Here is a 20,662-nt window from a genome sequence, read left to right on the forward strand (position 1 = left end):
ATGGGTACAGGGTTTCAGTCTGAGATGATGAAAAGAATTCTGGAGATGGTTATACGACAGTGTGAACATACTTAATGTCACTGAACTGTTCCTTTAAAGATGGTTAAAAAGGCAAATTTTATATTATGTATTTTTTGCTACAATAAAAAAATACCCATGCATTTATAAAAATCAAATGTTAAACTTATACTTCATATTTAACTTATAATTTAGTTAAATTATTAAGATGCAATAAAAATGTATACCTGTGATTTCTGAGACAGAGATCTTAATGCCTACAGTATGTGTATGGTATTATATACTTCTGTTTATTCTACTATATTCTCTTTTAAGCTGGTTCAGTGTCTCTCATGAGACCAGGGCCGTGACTCGTGTCCCCAAACCTCTCACATCACTCTGCTGGCCCCTTACCACTTTGTTGAGTTCTGGGCTGTCTGGGATGTTGTCCTGGAAATACTCCACAGCCTTCTGAATCTTGGCCATGCTGCCCAGGTACTCTTCCAGCCTACCTGGGGGGCTGGAAAGGAGAAAAGTCCTATTAGCCTGGGCACATGGAAGTTGAAGAGGAAGGACCAAGAGAATGGTATTTGGAAAGGGGAGAAGAGAATTAACACAGGGGACTCGAGGCTCAAATATATCTACTCCTCCCTTCCAAGGCCCACAGCCACTGGTGCAAGAGGCATTAGGAATGTGACCTTCTGGCCCTAGCTCACCCCTCCCTGATGATCTTCTCCATGTCACTGGCCACATGGTAGTAGCTGATAACGTGGTCCAGACAGGAGAGGGTCTTCTCAACATTCTCCTGCCGCCGCTGCAGGTTCTCCGTCTGTTTGTGCACAGGGATGATGGAGTTCTCCAGCTTCATAAGGCGACTCTCAATGGATGACAGGATAGACACCTGCGGGGGGAAGCTCCGTGCTCTCAGGCCTCGGGGTTGTCCCAGCACTGCTTCTGCCACCCACCAGGTCTTTGGCAATTGCTGCCTCTTCTCTGGTTTTCTAGACAATAAGCTCCATGAGGGAAGGGACAGGGTATATCTGTTCACCACTGTATCCCCAGAACCTACCCTGTGCCTGGCACATAGGAGGTGGCCCAAATAAATTGGCTGAAGTTGGATTTGAAGGCAAGTCAAGCATTAAATTAACTCCTCCTCACATAATCACCTCAGGATGGCTTCCCTTCCACCCTTTGAAACCAAATCTCAATCTCGATTCTCTCTGATGCTTTCCTGGACTGAACAGGAAGTAGTTTCATACAGAGGAGCCTCAAATGCATTGCTGGTACCTTCAAAACCCTTTCTCTCTAAGAGTGAATCTCATTAAGTAAGGCCTAGCACCTGAAGACTGTGTTATTAAAAACATACTCAAGTTTGTATCTGCTCAGTTTGTGCTTTTCCAGTCTTCTCTAGGAACAAGGAAGGAAACTCATATTTACTGAGGACCTATTGTATACCAGGTACTATGCAAAATGCATCTGCATGCATTGGCTTCAATGACCTTCACAGTTACACTGGAGGTTGGCATCGTCTGTTTTAGCAGAGGAGGTAACTGAGGCTCAGAGTTACCTGTCAGGGGTCACACACAAATAGGTGGAGGGGCGCTGACTAGACCCCAGATCTCTCTGACTTCAGAGCTCATTTTACACCTCAAGCCCTCTGGGGTGAAGGCTGAGTCTTTTTCTGCCCTCAGTAATCTCAGAAGTGGTAACCCAGCCGTCCAACCGTCACTTGAATTGACGATGACGCATGGCCAGTACCCAGCCCACCTAAGTCAGTCTCACTAAATGTCTGCAGAAGGAGAGAAGGAAGAATGGAGAACTTAGGCAGAAAGCAGAAAGTCCAGGCCAGTGGGGGCTGCAGCATCCTCAGCGAAGGGGCGGACAAGGGGAAGGGAGTGTTAAGAGACGTGTCACACTGTTGCTAGAGAAACCCACAGGTTACCACCACCACTACCCAGACCCGCACCCCCAGGCCTTAGGTGCCGGAACTACTGGGTCGCAGGGTTCTCCTCCAGCGTCTGGAAGCCCTCCCAGCTAAGGGGTTACTCACCATGTTCTTGGAAAGCTGGTCACTCTTCTCCAGTCTGTCTCGGATGAAGGACAGCGTCTCCTCCTCCTGGGGGGAGCGCACGCAAGGACATCACCTGAAGCCGAAGGCTAAAGGAGACCACCGCGTCCTAGATCCATGGCCTCGCCCCTAGGAGACTAGGTCTCCTCGCAGGGAGGGCCCCCTCCCACTCCCGCCGCCTCCCTGAGTAGAGGCCCGGCCCGCATCTCGCCCCCCTCCCTCACCTCCTCCCCCGTCTCCCCAGCTCCAGCCCCACCTGCTTCAGCTTGTCCTTGATCTGCCGCCGCCAGGCGGACGCCTCCTGTGGGGGGATCATGACTTCGACCCTCCCAGCAGCTCTCACTGCCCAGTACCTCGCCTCCGAGTGTCCTTTGGGCTCCCATTCCTGTCACACCCACTTCCACCCCCGGCCCCGCTCCGAGGTGCTGCGCTGATGTGCCATGTTAGGAGTGGCAGGCTGAGTGAGCCTGCGTGCAACTCAGAACAGGGGCACCGGGCAGGTGGCCATCTTGGGTGTGGCAGAGAACAGTGTTCGGGTTTGTCCTTGATGCGGGTTTCCACCCTCAACAGAGAAGGTTCTCTTGAGCGCTGTTTTGTCACAACAGTTACAACTCACTTGTCGTCTTCGTGGGAAGGATGACGCTTCTCACAAAGATCAATGACGAATTCGTTTCTCTAGATCGAAGTCTGGATCCAGGCATCGATGTCGCGCTCCCCACAAAGCATAGCACAGATCTTATCACACAGCAGGCGCCTAATGTGTGCCCATTTAATGAACAAGGAGCCTGTATAATCTTGTCCCCCTTCGGCCCTAAAGCTCATGGAACGGGCCCTGTGTGCAAGCCCTCGTATGGGGACAGAGTGGTCACCCATGGTCCCAGCAGCACCCATAACTACAATCCTGCCTTGTGGAGGGGCTCAGCCAAATTCCTGTGGCGGGAGTTCTCGGTGCGTCCATCCCAGGGATTTGGGTGGGACCGGAGAGCAAGCCCCAAGCTCCACTGGAAGGAGTCTGTTTTGTAGAGACCTGTGTGGTTTTATTTGCTGGGGGTGAGGACCCTGCTGGGGGGAGGGAGCGGGTGTGGGGGCTGAGGACCTGGACGGGTAGAGAAGTGGCTTCAGCGGGGAGTTTTCCTACATCTGGAAACAGTGCAAGGGGAAGGCTGAAAGAGCCCAGACCTGTCTGAGGGCTTGGGGCCCAGGTGGTGGTGTCAATTAAGGAGAGGTTGAGGCCTGCCTGCAGGTATTCAGACACACGGGGAGCATTGCTCACAGGGCCTCTGAGGAAATCAGAAAGGCTTGGAGAGCTGCTAGGGCCCCTGCTGCAGGGTGCCAGAATGTCTCAGTTCCTCTGCCCAGACTCTCCTCTAAGTACAGCTCTGGGGCAGGAAGGGGGACCTGAATCAAGGTTCCTGCAGGGATGGATGTTCTGGATTCACCACCAGAGCCAGCTCCTGCAAAACCTAGTTACTCCCTCCTCCATCCCTTCTCTGCTCACCCTGTCTCTGCCCCCAGCCCTTGGGAAGTAAGTGGCCACACAGCTTTGTTCACTTCGTCTGTGGACCTGACATCCAGGTACAGGTAGATAGACAATGAGGCATACGCTGGTGGGCACCAAGCCATAGGGTTCCCAAGGCCCTCCCAGGACCCAGTTCCACAAAGAGGAGAAAGAAGTGGGACAGAGAGCCTGGAGGAGGATTAGGCAGCTATTCTGGGGCAAGAGGACAATTTCAGATCTGGTGGGTGGCCGTGAAAGTGCTGATGAAGGAAATATCCAGGAGACGCAGCCCTGTTGCAGATGAGGGAGATAAAAAGGCAGAGTCCTTGTGTAAGGATACCTAGGATGATTTAGCTGAGGTGGTCCTTGGGCAGTCCTGAGAACTAAGTGAAGGGAGAAGTTTAAACTGCTAGGGGCCACAGTAAAGAGTAAGTGGGCTAGAGGGTGGCACTGGCGTCCAGTGGTTAGGACTCGACACTTTCAATGCCACGGCCCGAGTTCAATCCCTGGTGGGGGATCTAAGATCCCACACACCGTGCGGCACAGCCAAAAAAACAAAACAAGACAAAAAAATGCTTCAGAAACTATTGATAACATCATGCTCTATAGGTCTCAGGAAGAAATCCTCTATGGGGCTTCCCTGGTGGCACAGTGGTTAAGAATCCACCTTCCAGGCTTCCCTGGTGGCGCAGTGTCTTGAGAGTCCTCCTGCCGATGCAGGGGACACGGGTTCGTGCCCCGGTCCGGGAAGATCCCACATGCCGTGGAGCGGCTGGGCCCGTGAACCATGGCCGATTAACCTGCGTGTCTGGAGCATGTGCTCCAAAACGGGAGAGGCCACAACACTGAGAGGCCCAAGTACCACAAAAAAACAAAACAAAACAAAACAAAACAAAAAAAGCATCCACCTGCCAATGCAGGGGAAAAGGGTTCAAGCCCTGATCCAGGAAGTTCCCACATGTTGCAGAGCAACGAAGCCCGTGCGCTACAACTACTGAGCCTGCGCTCTAGGGCCTGCGAGCCACAACTATGGAAGCCTGCGTGCCTAGAGCCCATGCTCCGCAAGAAGAAAAGCCACCACAATGAGAAACCCATGCACTACAACGAAGAGTAGCCCCCGCTCGCAGCAACTAGAGAAAGCACGTACGCACCAAGGAAGACCCAACACAGCCAAAACTAAATAAATTAATTAAAATAAAAATCCTCTATGGTTGTCAACAAATACTTTGAGCTTTGTATATTATCACTGCAATTTTGTAAATAAACTACACATGTGTGTGGGTTTTTGTATTTTCTCCAATTTCCTTCTCTAAGGTTAATTTGGTAGCCAACTCAGTTGAGAGCCTTCTGTTTGCCCATCTCTGTTACAAGCCCCACCTTGTGTTATCTCGTCTAATCCTCACAATAAACTCACAAGTCAGGCACAGCTATTGTCTCCCTTCTGCAGACGAGGAAGGTCAGGCTCAGAGAGGTCAGCTGCACTGAGTCAGCACAGCTGGCCAGGACACGGTACAGCTAAGGCTGTTCTCGGTCTCCCCATGCTGGGTAGCTTAGGAGTTCTGATTGCTGTTATGCAAAGCTGCCAATCTGATTTTCAAGAAAATCCACTGTGAAAAGCAAGTTATTATATTTATAGCAACCATATCTAGTAAAGGGTAGACAGAATGAAAAGATGAGTTCCAATGATTCCCAACCCAATGTCAGGCTGATGTTGACAAGTGGACATTGACTCAGTAAAAGCTGTAATTCCCCAACTATGCTCAGCGCAAGCAAAAGGAGCAAGTGGTGTTTCAGCTGCAGCCTCAGAAGCTTGGCTTTCATTCGCAAACTTGTTCAGAACACAAAGGTGCAGGTCACCAGGGAGCCCTCAGCTGCCCACTCACAGAGATGCTCTTTCCACAGGGAGGGGGGAGGAAGAGCTTGTTCCCCAATAGGCTGTTCTTTTTTTAAAAATAAATTTATTTATTTTATTTATTTTTGGCTGCATTGGGTCTTCATTGCTGCGTGTGGGCTTTCTCTAGTTGCAGTGAGCAGGGGCTACTCTTTGCTGCAGTGCGTGGGCTTCTCATTGCGGTGGCTTCTCTTGTTGTGGAGTATGGGCTCTAGGTGTGCGGACTTCAGTAGTTGTGTCACACGGGCTCAGTAGTTTTGGCTTGCGGGCTGTAGAGTGCAGGCTCAATATTTGTGGCTCATGGGTTTAGTTGCTCTGCGGCATGTGGGATCTTCCTGGACCAGGGATCAAACCCATGTCCCCTGCACTGGCAGGCAGGTTCTTAACTACTGCACCACCAGGGAAGTCCCAACAACCTGTTCTTTAGTTTGGTAACTTCCGAATTCTGGACTTTGTGCTCTTTCTGAGGAATTAGCTATATAATTGCTCCAAATTAATGTTTCCTGGCCCTGCAGCAATATTGATAATGAATACGGTATGACATAATAGCCACAAAAGCAGATCACAAGAGTATATGTTCCCTGGGATGACAGCCATTTAAAATATGATAGCTGCATTGCAAAAAAAAAGTCAGGAAAACACCACAAAATACTAAAATGGTAAGTAGAGGAGATGGATGATTCTTTTTCTCTAGTTTCTAAAGATGATGAGTTTAAATTACCTTTCTATAAAAACACATCTAAGAAAACAAATCTAGGGAATTCCCTGGCAGTCCAGTGGTTAGGACCCTGTCCTTTCACTGCCAAGGGCTCAGGTTCAGTCCATGGTCAGGGAACTAAGATCCCACATAGCCAAAAAAGAAAACAAAAAGGAAGAAAACAAATCTTCATTTTTTCTGTAGTGATTAAAATGAGTCTCTTTTCTTCATTTAGAAACCGCCAGCCAGCCATCAACAGTGCCATCCGACACAGTGGTCAGGAGGGTTTTCTTTCTTTCTTTTTTTTCTCTTGAAATCCTCTTATATATAAAATGAGAGAAAGGACCAGGGTGCCCAAAGCCCAGGGATGGGCAGCCTTTCTCATGCTCTCATATAAGGCAGAGACAGCAAAGGAAATGCTTAGCGTCCTTCAAGCCACCTGTGGGCTCAAATCTGCAATTTGGGTTTAAAACTGCTCTTCAAATTAAATGTAATACTTATTCAAGGTTAAAAATTCAAACTGTAAAGAAGGTATAAAGTGAAGAACAGAAAGTGCCCACCTCCTCCTTGGCCCCAAGCACCTCTGTTCAAGATATAACCGCAGTTATGACTTTCCAGATGTATCCATACAAATCCAAGCATATTATAAACAGAATAAGTTATCCTTAAGAAAAAAAACCCACAAATGCTATCTCATTAAACATACTATTCTTGTAGCCTGCATGTTCACTTAACAGTATACCTTGACCATCTTTCAATAACAGGGTATTCTTTGCATAGCCTTTGCATAGTATTTCACTGAATAGATATTATATATTGAAGCAGTCTCTATTATTGGACATTTAGGTTTTTCCCTGGTATTTTCTATTGCAAACTCTGCCCCCTGTACGTACATACACTCTGCTCTCAGCCTTCTGAGAGTGGAATTGCTAAATCAAAATGTATACCCCTTTTAAATTTGTACAGATATGTACAAATTGCCATCCAAAATGGTTGAACTAGTCTATATTACCAATAGCAATGTACAAATGTGCCTTATACTCCCTTATACCACCTTAACCCACACTAAATATTATCAAGCTTTAATATTTTGGCCAATCAGATAGATGAAAAATGGCATACCATGTTTAAGTTTTTAAAATATTTATTTATTTGGCTGCTCTGGGTCTTAGTTGCAGCACAGTGCCATGAGCGGGATCTTCATTGTGGCATGTGGGATCTTTAGTTGTGGCAATGTAGGCTCTTAGTTGCAGCATGCGGGCTCTAGTTCCCTGACCAGGGATCGATCCTGGGCCCCCTGCATTGGGAGTGTGGAGTCTTAACGACTGAACCAGCAGGGAAGTCCCTCATGTTTAATTTTTGAACTAAATGGAAAGGAAAATAAAACAAAAATGTGTGGGATGCAGTGAAAATAGTGCTTAGAGGGAGATTTATAACACTGAATAGATACATTCGAAAAGAAAGATCTAAAATCAGTAATCTAAGCTTCCACCTTAGGAAACAAGCATAATAAAAGCAAATTAAATCTGAAATAGGCAAAAGAAAAGAAATCGAAGACAGGAAATTAGTAGAGAAAGTCAAGAAAATCAAAAGTTGGTTCTTTTAGGTAATTCCCTGGTCCAGTGGTTAGGACTCTGTGCTTTCACTGCTGCATGGAGCGGCCAAAAAAAAGAAAAAAAAAGTTGGTTCTTTGAAAAAATGAATAAAATTGATAACCTCTAGTCAGGCTAAACAAGACACAAAGAAGACACAAACTACTAATATCAGAAATAAAATATGGGTCATCATTACTGATCCCATGGGCTGTAAAAGGACAATAAAGGAATACAGTGAACAATTCTATGTCCCTAAATTTGATAACTTAGGTGAAATTGGACCAATTTCTTGAAAGGCACAATCTCCCAAAACTCACACAAGGAGAAATAAATAGGTGTATATCTATTAAAGAAATTGAATCAGTCATTAATAAGCTTCCAAAATAGAAAACACCAGGCCCAGATGGTTTTACTGGTGAATTCTACCAAACATTTAAAGAAGAAATGATACCGACTCTCTACAATCTCTTCCAGAAAATAGAATCAGAGGGAATACTTCTAAACTTATTCTGTGAAGTCAGAATTACCCTAGTACTAATGCCTTTAACTAAAAGTGAAAGACATTACAAGAAAGAAAAATTATAGACTAGTATCGCTCATGAATACAGATGCAAAAATACTCAAAATGTTAGCATATAGAATCCAACAATGTATAAAAATAAATTATACAGCATGACTAAGCGGGATTAATTTCAGGTATGCAAGACTGGTTCAATATTTGAAACTCAATTAAGGTAATCCATCACATGAACAAGCTAAAGAAGAAAAATCATATGATCATATCAACAAATGCAAAAAAACAAAAGAGCATTTGACAAAATCCAATATCCACTTGCAATAAAAATTCTCAGCAAACTAGGAATACTGAATAACATCTGCAATTCGATAAAAACATCTACAACAAACCTAGAGTTAATATCATATTTAATAGTGAGAAACTAGATGCTTTCACTGTAAGACTGGGAGAAAGGCAAGGATGTCCTCTTCTCACCACTCTTATTCAGCATCATACTAGAAATCCTATCTAATGCAATAAGAAAAGAAGGAACATATGGGAACTCTGTACTTTCTGCACAATTTTTTTCTGTAAACATAAAACTTCACTAAAAAATAAAGTCTATTAATAAAAAATCTTTCAATGGCATCTCATGTTCAATTTTTCTCTTCAATTAAAAGTAAGTTGAGGGACTTCCCTGGTGGCACAGTGGTTAAGAATCCGCCTGGCAATGCAGGGGACGTGGGTTCAAGCCCTGGTCCGGGAAGATCCCACATGCCTCGGAGCAACTAAGCCCGTGCACCACAGTTACTGAGCCTGAGCTCTAGAGCTCAAGTGCCACAACTACTGAAGCCTGTGCGCCTAGAGCCTGTGGTCTGCAACAAGAGAAGCCACTGCAAGGAGAAGCCCGTGCACCAAAACAAAGAGCAGCCTCTTCTCGCTGCATCTAGAGAAAGCCTGCGTACAGCAGTGAAGACCCAATGCAGCCAAAAATAAATAAATAAATAAAATCCTTTTTAAAAAATGTAAGTTGAGGGACTTCCCTGGTGATCCAATGGTAAAGAATTCACCTTACAATGCAGGAGACACGGGTTCGTCCCTGTTCAGGGAACTAAGATCCCACATGCCGTGGGGCAACTAAGCCCATGCGCCACAACTACTGAGCTCACGTGCCTCAACAAGAGAGCCTGTGTGCTGCAAACTCCAGAGCCCTTGTGCTCTGGAGCCCGTGCGCCACAACTACAGAGACGCTCTCATACCGCAACTGGAGAGAAACGCACACTCTGCAAGGCAGACACAACACAGCCAAAAATAAATAAATAAATAAATATTTTTTTTAAAAGTTGAGTATCTTTCTTGTTTAATGGCCATATTAATTTTTCAGAATTCTTTATATATTAAAGAAATTGGCCTTTAACATTTATGTGAAAATATTTTTCCTTTTATGATATTATGTGGCTTAGATTTTGGTTTTTGCTAATTTTTTTCTACTAAAGTTTTAATTTTTTAATTTATTCATATTGATCAGACTTTTTATTTTATAGCTTTTTGGTTTTGTGCCTTGCTTGTAAAGGCTTGCCCTGGTCTAAGCTTTTTTCTTTTTTAATAAATGTATTTATTTTATTTATTTATTTTTGGCTGTGTTGAGTTTTCATTGCTGCATGCGGGCTTTTCTCTAGTTGCAGAGAGTGGGGGCTATTCTTCATTGCGATGCACGGGCTTCTCATGGTGGTGGCTTCTCTTGTTGCAGAGCACAGGCTCTAGGCACGCGGGCTTCAGTAGTTGTGGCACACAGGCTCAGTACTTGTGGCTCATGGGCTCTAGGGCGCAGGCTCAGTACTTGTGGTGCATGGGCTTAGTTGCTCTGCAGCACGTGGGATCCTCCCGAACCAGGGCTCGAACCCATGTCTCCTGCATTGGCAGGCGGATTCTTAACCACTGCGCCACCAAGCAAGCCCTTTCTTTTTTTTTTTAAACACTCTTGTTTTTTTCTACTAATTTCTTCCTTTTTCTTCATTTGCTTTTTTTTTTTAAATGTTTACAACATTGAGCCATCTGCATATTTTCCTGGATGGACACCCAATTGTCCCAATATCATTTTTTCAATAATTATTCAACCACTGGTTTGAAACGCCACCTATATCATAAATAACTCCCCATAGATATTTGGGGTATATTCTATTCAAATGAACTGCTTTTACCTATTTCAGCACCAGTACCAAACCAGCTAAGGTAATGTAGCTTTATGACTTAATTATATTTAATTTAATATTTGTTGGGCATACCCTTCCTTCTTCGCCTTTTTTTTAATTAATAAAAACTTCCTAGATATTCTAATTTTGTTTATGTTTTTCAGGTGAGCTTTAACATTATTTTCACAACTGCAAATTGAATGTCCCCAGAGTAAACTGGTTTGAATGAAGGTCCTCAAAAAGGCTGGGACATCACTTGGGGATCCATGCCTGCTTGAGGGACGGAGGCAAAGTGAGCTTGGAAAGGGAGGGCTGGAAGGCTGGACCCCAGTCCTTCCAGCGGAGCCTGTTAAGTGGCCATGCCTAGAAGACGGATCTCACAGGCAAGAGCTGGAGCGAGGAGTGGCCAGGACAAGGGAGCCTTGCTGAAGGCAGATCAGAGGCAGGCATGAAGCAATTGTTCTTCACGGTTGAGTGACAAAAGCGAGAGGAAAGCTAGGTGACAGGAAGACCTTGGGCCAGCTTTCTAAAGGGCTGTCTCCAGCACCCAGCCTTGGCCTGACACAGAGAGGATGCCCAGCAAATCTGTGAGGAACAAATAAGTGTGTGACAGCTAAATCCAGGAGGGCAAGGGAGGAGCAGGGGCCTGGAAGGAGGACCAAAAGGGTGAGAGAAACTGGTGGGTATGTGTTCCAGAACGGGGAAGCAGGGGAAGGAGGGCAGGTGTACTATTTTGAGGCCACCGTGAGACTATCTGCCCTGAGAATTACAGCAACACACTCAGGAGGGGCAGAAACACCCCACAGAGATGTGGCTGGAGAGAAGCACTGACCATTCCTGCCCCTCTGGGGACCCCCGCCCCAGCCTCCCACCCTCACTTGTCCCCTTACCCAGGGGAGGTGCCAGGAGAGGTGAGTGGAGCAGGTGGGGGTCTGGCTTCGGACACGTGTTCCCATAGGAGTGTGTTCCACGTGGTTGTTGACCCCTGTGACAATCACAGCCAGGGCGATAACGGCAGAGAGAGGGAGAGTGAGAACCAGGTGTGAGGTCAGATGGGCTCATCTGCTCCCAGCCCTGCCACCCATGAGCCATGTGACTTCAGCCAAGGGAGGGACCCTCTGAATAACATTTCACAGGAATTAGGTGACACAGCAAATACAAAGGGCCCGGCACATAGCAGGTGCTCAAGGGATGTTAACCAGTGTCCACCCCAGCCCTTCCTTGGCTGGCCTTTCCAGCTATAGCTGGAGTATATTAGGAACTAAATTGATTTCTGCATAGAAATTGTTTTTTGGCTGTGCTGTGCAACTTATGGGATCTTAGTTTTCCGACCAGGGATTGAACCTGTGCCCCCTGCAGTGGAAGCTAGAGCCCTACCACTGAACTGCCAGGGAAGTCCCCTAGAAATGTGTTCTGAGATCCAAATTGTTGATTTATCTAGCACCTTTGGAACCTCACCAACTCCTGCTGTCTGCCCCCAAAACAGTCCTGAGTCACCGACAGCATCCTGAGTGGCCTGGCCCTGGTCCCATCCACTGAGGTCATTCTTAAAGATCAAGGATGCACCCCAATGTTCACTGCGGCTCTATTTACAATAGCCAAGACATGGAAGTAACCTAAATGTCCATCGACAGATAAATGGATAAAGAAGATGTGCTATATATCTATTCTATATACAATAGAATATTACTCAGCCATAAAAAGAATGAAATAATGCCACTGCAGCAACATGGATGGACCTAGAGATTATCATACTAAGTGGAGTCAGACAGAGAAAGACCAATGCCACATGATATCAGGTATATGTGGAATCTAAAATATGATACAAATGAACTTACTTACAAAGCAGAAACAGACTCACAGACATAGAAAACAAACTTGCCAAAGAGGAAAGGGGGAGGGATAAATTAGCAGTTTGGGATGAACATATACACAATACTATACATAAAATAGAGAACCAACAAGGACTCACTGTATAGCACAGGGAACTCTACTCAATATCTTGTAATAACCCATAAGGGAAAAGAATCTGAAAAAGAAAAAATATATATATCTGAATCACTTTGCTGTACACCTGAAACGAACACATTGTAAGTCAACTATACTTCAATTAAAGGAAAAAAGAGGTAGTGAGACCCAAATGCTGACGGATTGTTTAAAGAGCGGAGGCCACAAGGCACTGGCTGAGGGGAACACATGAGTGACACTGACCACATTTTACAGACCAGGAAGTAAGCCTGAGGTATGAGCGCTACCATGTGCTGGCACCATGCTGAGCCTTTAAAATGGTCACCTCCGAGTCCTCACAACCACCTGTGTGTACTGCGGGGGGAGGTGAGTATTTTTGTTTTAATGGGAGGGGGAACCAAGGTGCACAGAAGTGTCTGGAAGATGCCAGAGCCAGGAAGCAGATGCTCCATTTTTATCCTTCATCATGTGGCAGGCTGGCTCACACAGATACATCAGAATGACCCTCCTGGGACTAGCTGGAACACTTCAGGCCCACAGCCACCGTCCCACCTGGGGAGACCCTGAAGGACTCAGCCTTTCAGGTCCCAAAGAGAGAGAGTGGGTCAAGGAGGCACCCAGCTACTTCCCTGCTGCTGGAGTCTGCGTGTCACAGCCCTGCTGCTGTCCCTGGGCCTGGTGAGCCTTTGCTCAGGGACCCTGGTCGCCAGGCAAGAGGCTCTCCACTGTCTGGATTTGGAGGGGGACCGACACTTGAGGGAACATTTCCCATTCGCTTTTTAAACTCTTGTCAGTGGGGCTTAGAGGACGGCAGGGATTTGCTTCTGATCCCAGGGTTAAGGCCTGGCCGAAGGCCAGCTGGGGAGGCCCAGTCCACCAAGGCCAGATGATTCCTCGTGGCTACTGCTCCCTCCTTGTCCCTTTACTCCTGGCTCGATTCCCCCACCTCTGCCCCTGTCCCAAAACACACACGTTTCCCTCCATTTCAAACTGCACACTTCCCAGCACAACCCTGTGCTAACTCTATGGAAAAATGGGTGAAGAATTTTGAGACTTTTCTGAACTTATTTACAAAACAGAAACAGACTCACAGACAAACTTATGGCTACCAAAGGGGAAAGGTGGGGCGGGGAGGGATCAATTAGGAGTTTGGGATTGACAAATACACACTACTGTACATAAAGTAGATAATCAACAAGGACCTCCTGTAGAGAACAGGGAACTCTACTCAATATTCTGTAATAAGCTACATGGGAAAAGAATTTGAAAAAGAATGGATATATGTATATGTATAAAGGAGTCACTTTGCTGTACACCTGAAACTAACACAACATTGTAAATCAAGTATACTCTAATATCAAATAAAATTTTAAAAATTAAAAGAAAGCAAAACAACAATTAAAAAAAATTGACACTTTACTCTTCCTTCTACCTTAGCTAGCAGCAACATCTGCCTCTTCCCCAGCCTGCTTCTCTTCAGTCTCAAGGTGCCTTTTTCTGGAGGCCGCTTTCCACTTTCCAGAACACAGAGAGTGGGTTTTGAGGATGTGGCTGTGCCGCTGGGGGGCACGCAGGTCCCGCTAAACTAGAACCTGAACCCCAGACCTCGGCGGGTAGGAGGTGGGGGGTGTACAGCAAGATGGTTTGATTTACACATACAGTTGATCCTTGAACAACATGGGTTTGAACTCTGGGGGTCCACTTATACCTGGATTTTTTTCAATGAGTACATACTACGGTAGTACACAATAGTACTATGGATAGGGAAGGCCAACTCTAAAGTTCTGTGTGAATTTTCCACTGCCCTAGGGTCAGTTCCTCTAACCCCTGCTGCTCAAGGGTCAACTGTATTGTGAAATGATTACCACAGTGGGTTTAGTTGTCATCCATCATCTCAAATAGCATGAAAAGAAAAGAAAAAAAAATTCTCCTTGCAATGAGAACTCAGGATCTACTCTGTTGACAACATTCCTATCTATCACATAGCAGTGTTAACTAGAGTCATCATGTTGTACATTACATCCCTAATTTTTTTAAAACTTATTTGGCTGTGCTGGGTCTTAGTTGTGGGATCCTGAGTTGCAGCATGTGAACTCTTAGTTGTAGCACATGGCATCTAGTTCCCTGACCAGGGATCAAACCCGGGCCCCCTGCATTGGGAGAGTGGAGTCTTAGCCACTGGACCACCAGGGAAGTCCCCATCCCTAGCTCTCACTTATCTGATAACTGGAAGTTTGTACCCTTTTAATCACCTTCTTCCGATTCCCCCTGCCCCCACCCCTGCTTGATGTAACCACAAATATGATCTCTTTTTCTTTGAGTTTGATAGTTTTTCTAAATTCCACATCTAAGTGAGATCATACAGTATCTGTCTTTCTTACTGGTGAAGTTTGTGGGTAAGATAGTTCTCTAGGAAATATCTGGGAATTTGGGGTGCACTGCTGGCCTGTGGAATTCAGGCCACAGGAGGGACAAAGGTCTCCAGGCCTGGCCTGGGGGAAACAGTGTTCCCAGACCACTGGGCAGATCAGGGAGACTTTGGAGGGCACAACTGTGTGGATTGGATTGTGAAGGATGGGAAGAGGGACCCCAGGAAGAGGGCCCAGCCTTATGGCAGCTGGGAAGTAGGCAGGGTGTCCAGAGAGGAGACTGGCTGAGTGGCCACTGGGACCAAGCATCGGCTAGAGTTAGACTGTATTTGGTGAGGTGCCTCAGCAGGGTGACCTGGGGCTGGGACCTAAGTGAGCAGGCTATGGTCATGACCTGTATGATAACTAGAGTGGACACAGGGAGCTGGCAGAGAGAGAAAATGGCGTTGTTCAGGTAGTGGTGCCCAGGATGGGGGGGACTCTAGATCTGCTGGCTGGGAGGGAGGGGCCACAGGAAAGTCCTGCCAGGAGCAGGCTGAGTGCCAGTTCTTCCCCCAAAGGTGCTGAGGACAGATGGTTCCTTCCTTTGCCATGGGAAACCAGGAGGCCTCCTTCCCTGACTTGAAAGCTGCCCTGAGGCAGGGGATTGAGTGAGATGACACTGCCTGGGAAGGGGGACCTCCCCTGTGCAATCTTTTTTTTTTTTTTTGGCTGTGCATGGCTTGGGGGATCTTAGTTCCCAGACCAGGGATCAAACCTGGACCCCGGGCAGTGGAAGTGCAGAGACCTAACCACTGGACCGCCAGGGAATTCCCTTGGTGCACTCTTGGGACCCACTTGCTCTATGCGTTTGGTCTTCTGTTGTGTGTATGCCCTCCACACCCAGTGGAAGTGTCTTCCCATGTGCCTGAGATTTGTTTAATGAGTGAATGAGCACAGAGACCAGTGACGGGCACATGCGGTTCTCAGTGTACACCACCGGCAGGGCACCACACACAATCACATCTTCAGCAAGGACTTTTTAATAAGGACAAGGAAGAGGGGTGATCTGGGAGGCAAGGCGTGGGGTCCCTGAGGGCAGGGAAGACAGGCTGAGCTGCCTTACCTCTGGCTCTCAACTGTCTGCCCAGCTCAGAGTGCTGCTTCTGGATCTAAGTCACTGTGAGAATTGGGGCGTGCACTCCCACCCCTTCCATCCATTCCGCCATGCTCTGTTGAGCACACACCGTGTGCCACTCCCAACTCCTGGCAGGTGCCATGAAGAACCAGGCACTGCCTCTGACTTCCTGGAGCTCCCAGTCCAGCAGGAGAGGCCCATGCTGCCAACATGGTGAAATAAAGGGCGCTGGAGGATGGCAGTGGGTGGAGAGGTGGCAGATGTCCAGATGGGTCCCCCGCCAGTTGTGCCCAGGAGAAGCCAACATCACCTGTGCTAACATCCTCAGAGCTGGGTCCCCTCTCTGTGCCTTAGTTTCCTCTTCTGCAGGTGATACCAGAAGGCTCCTAATCCTTCCTGCAGATTAAGGTCTAGGCCTCTATGACTGAGGACCATTCCAGCTGCCCCCTCGCTCCCGCAGAGGCAGCAAACAGACCAACGTTGTCCCTTCATCCCCCGGAGTCTGGGCTTGAAGACCCTGGGGTCTGCCAGAGGCCCAGCCAGCTGATGTGGTGGACTCCTGGAGCTCAGGGCTCAGCCCAAGACATTCTCCAACAAACCTGAATTCCAGACAGCTGCCAGGAGCCCCGAGTTGGGCATTCTGTGCTGGCAGCAGGGGAAGGGCATGAGCACCGGGCAGGAGGAGGACAGAACCCCCAGAACTTGTCCTCTGACCTTGAGTCATGCAAGAAACTGCTGGGGTGAAGAAGGAAAAGGGGTTGTGATGGAGGTCATGCCCCAAACTGAGTTCTAGATCCACCAAATAAAAGGGTTCAGGGTCAAGAGCAGACCGTGGTGGGTGGGCTTTCCAGAACTCTGGCCAGCTGGAGGCAGAGCCATTGGCTGAGGACACTGCTCCAGCCAGCCCCACCCTTCCTTGAGGATGTGGCCCCGCTGGTGCTGTCCTCAGTTTGGGTACCAGTCTGGGGACCCCAATATGTGTAACCAACTGCCTTCTCAAGCAGAAGTGCGAAAAGGGTTGGTGTGAGTTCTAGCAGGATGTTAGGGTCCTTCCAGCTGGGGGACCACAACTGGGGACTCATGATAGGACCCTGAAACTAGGTCCTGAAAAGTTACGCAGGTGAAGTGGGAGAGTGTTTGCGCAGGGAAGAGGGCAGGGGTAGGAGACAGAGGGAGGAAACAGTGATTCTGGGCGATACATCAGTGTGACTGATCACGGAGGGAGGGGTAGGTGGGAAGATGAGTGGCGAGCAGGGGCGGATCTTGATGGTGTTTAGAGTCTTCTGTAGGCGAGGGAAGTCATTGTAGGGTTCTCCACAGATGAGTGACATGGCCAGAAGTGTACTTGAGAAGAGTCTCACTAACCCTCCCCTGCACTGAGCCAGCCAGCTGGGTGTCCACCTGCATGCCCTTTCCCACCTCCTCTCCTTCTTCCTGTAACTCCTGTCCTCTCTGCGTCTTGCTGGATACCCCCTGCTGACCCTTTTAAGAATCAACTCAGCATAGTCCAGTGAAGCATGGCAGCTGGGCCACACATGTTTATGTCTTCTCTTCCCAAGAGCCTTTCAAATGAAAAGGATTTTTTTAAAAAGCCCTACTACAAAAAAACCCTGAGACTTCTCTGGTGGTCCAATGGTTAAGACTCCGCCCTTCCACTGCAGGGGGCCGAAGTTCAATCACTTTTCGGGGAACTAAAATCCCGCTTGCCATGTGGTACAGCAAACAAAACAAAAAAAACCCCACAAAAAACCTCGTACAAGAATGTTCATAGCAGCTTCATTTACAATAGCCCCAAACTGGAAGCAGCCCAGGTATTCATCTAGTGGAGAATGGATAAACAAATTGCTCTAGTCATCTGATGGAATACTACTCAGCCGTGAAAAGGAACAAACTACTGATGCATGTGACAACGTAGTTAAATTTCAAAAATAATATGTTCAGTGAAAGAAGCCAAACACAGAGTAAAAGTGTATGATGCCATTTATATGAAATTGTAGAATAGGAAAAGCTGACCTATGGTGGTAGAAATCGAATTGTTGCTTGGGGATTGGAGGGGCCAGGAGGGGCTGACTGGGCTCTGCTCACACAGTGTGGTTCCTTTTCCAAGCTGAGTCTCCTAGAGCCATCCCTCATTACCCAGAAGCCTCTCAGGCACCCCTCAACTGTGCCACATGTGCCTCAAACTCTCTGTACCCCCAGTCCAACTCCCCCCCTTCCCTTCTCTTTCATGCTGCATTCCCCACTCAGGGGACGATGGCACCGCCGGCCACCAGTTCCCAGTCATCTCTTGTTGTGGCTTGCAAGCCCTCAGAAAACCCCTCTGCCTGATCGTGGGAATGAAATTGGAGAGTTGTCCTGGCAAGACCACGCCGCCACCCAGCTCTGTGGGTTGGGAAGTCTCTCTAAGAACAGGTCTCACCCATCTTTGTGTCCACGCAGACTCAGGTCCACAGACGAAAGGAAACATTGACCAAGCAACCAGGTGATGACTGACCAGGGTTTCCAGCACCTTGGACCCTGGCCTTCCTCCACGCAGCTGGGAATCCCCCTGAGTCCTGCCAGCTGGAGGCAGACATGCCGGTGGGGCTGGCCCATTGCAGAGTTTCAAGGGCCAAGGATGGTCTCCCCTTGTTCCCGTTCCTCCTTTTCGTGTCCCCGGATCCTGAGTGCCCTCCGACGTCCCTCCAGATCTCTCCTCCCTCCTTACTCCCATTGCGCTGCCCTCTAGCTGGAGCCAGAACCAGAGATCCCCACAGTCCTCTTATGCATCCCGGCACAGCCCCCGCCCCTGCTACTCCTCACCCACCCCCGCCCTGCCACCTTCTTCTTCCCTCTGCAAGCAAGAGGCACTGCAGAGTGACTGCTGCCCTGGGCTGGGGCAGAGCTCACCCTTCCTGCCTCCTCTGAGACCCTTTGCCTCCTGCTCCCACCAGAAGGGTCCGTCCTTGCTCTCCCAGCATCCCATCTCCCCAGCATCTGCAATTCACCCTCTCCCCGGGCTAGCCCCTTCCTTCCTTCAAGCACACGCAGGTCACCCCATCTTAAAAAAGGTTCCCTTAGGGCTTCCCTGGTGGTGCAGTGGTTGAGAGTCTGCCTGCCAATGCAGGGGACGCGGGTTCGTGCCACGTTCCGGGAAGCTCCCACATGCCACGGAGCAGCTGGGCCCATGGGCCATGGCTGCTGAGCCTGCACATCCGGAGCGTGTGCTCCACAACAGGAGAGGCCACAGCAATGAGAGGCCCACAGAAAAAAAAGCTTCCCTTGGTCCTGTCTTCATCACTGCCCGCCCTCTCCTCCCTTTCACCCTGATCTGAGCTCGGAGTTTGCTGCCTACTCTCCAACTCTGGGTTCTACCCCTGTCGTGCTAATGAAATGCCCTGTGGGAGGCTACAGGCCTTCCCTGGGCGAATGCTGGCTTCCTTCCTTCCGGAGCCCACTCTGGCCTGTTGACTCTCACTGCAGGCTCCGTGGGGCCGGGCCAGCCAGGAAGAGGTGCGTCCGTGTAGGTGTGTGTAGGGGGCGAGGGGGGAGGGGTGGGGGAGGGGGCTCCCTCCTGCCCTAATGGTGGCCCTTCCCCAGGCTCCTTACTCTCTGCTCTCCTCTCTGGTCTCCCTTCTGGAAGAGTCTGTGCACCTGGGTTGCCGCCTTTACATTCACCAGGTCCCCTGGGACTGTGTCTTTGTCCTGGCTCTATCTCCTTCCGGTTTTGAGCATCATGTTTGTTCGCCAACAGATTCCACCATCTCCACTGCATAACCTGGGGTGACCTCCGCAGGACAGGACTAACGCCATTGTCATCTCCCCCTCCCCCAGATGGCTCCACTTCATTTACTAATCCATATGGTTATTCATTCCCTGTGAATTCAACACATGTCTGCCACTCTCCACTCCTTCACACGGTCCTCCATTTCTCCAGGTGGGATTCATTTTCATTTTGTAGCCACATCTTTGGTTGTCACTTATACCTGTCTCTTCCCAAGTCCCCTTGGAGGTCACCACGGGTCATCTTCATACAGGAGTCTGGAAGGCGACTTGTCCTTCAGATAAAGCTTCCTGGACCCAAGGGTGGCAGGGCCTTAGAGCTGAGCATTTGGGTGGGGGGCCAGGGTGGGGTTTGCCTTCTCTTTGTGACCCACTTCTCCCTGCATGGAGGTCGTTGGGCCTAGTTGCTGTTTCTCTTCCTCTTTGCCTGGGAGACCCTTAATCCCCCTTGTAATAGAACCCACACATGAAACTGAGCCAGGGAATGTGGCTGGGGGTTGAGCCCCAGCCCCCTGTGAGGTCCGCCCACCACACCTGGACACCCCACCCTTCTCTCCAAAACTGGCCTTGAACTGTAGGCCCAAGCCCACCCGCCCCTGTGGCACAGTGCCAGCTCTGGGCCCAGCCTCCCGGGCCATCTCCATCAGGCCAGGCTTCATCTTTAGCCAAACAGGAGGCACCAGGGACTCTCGGGCCCCTCACAGAGCTCCCAGCCCCAGCTTGGACCCTGAGTTGCTGGGCTCCACAGCTGTCGAGCTCAGTGGCCCGAGGGCCTGTCCTGGTGTAAAGTGGGGTGAGCCCAGCAGGGACAGCTGAGCTGGGCACAGCTCTGAACTGGTGACCTTGTTGTCGGGTGCAAACATGTCAAAGACCATTTGCTGACCCTGTGGGCTTGGGTGGGGTAATAAAAGATATGCGTGTGAAGGGGTTGAATGCTGGTTTCACCGCACCAACCCTGCATCTCGGGCCTCTGTGATCCTTATCCCCAGGGCCTAGGCTCCAGGGCAGCTGG

At 48.7% G+C, this 20,662-nt stretch overlaps 1 protein-coding gene across 1 annotated transcript; it reads right to left on the reverse strand.

Annotated features, from left to right (window-relative positions):
• Positions 1 to 348: 348 nt before the first annotated feature.
• On the reverse strand, positions 349 to 2,381 carry LOC307068478 (exocyst complex component 7-like; the record flags this gene model as incomplete). Its single annotated transcript, XM_079726353.1, has 4 exons — positions 349 to 517; positions 714 to 898; positions 2,048 to 2,113; positions 2,322 to 2,381. The coding sequence occupies 4 exons, from the start codon at positions 2,379 to 2,381 to the stop codon at positions 349 to 351; spliced, it is 480 nt and encodes a 159-aa protein (XP_079582479.1).
• Between the last annotated feature and the right edge of the window lie 18,281 nt (positions 2,382 to 20,662).

This window comes from Hyperoodon ampullatus (genome assembly GCF_949752795.1).
Source record: "Hyperoodon ampullatus genome assembly, chromosome: 19".
Classification (NCBI taxonomy): Eukaryota; Metazoa; Chordata; class Mammalia; order Artiodactyla; family Ziphiidae; genus Hyperoodon; species Hyperoodon ampullatus.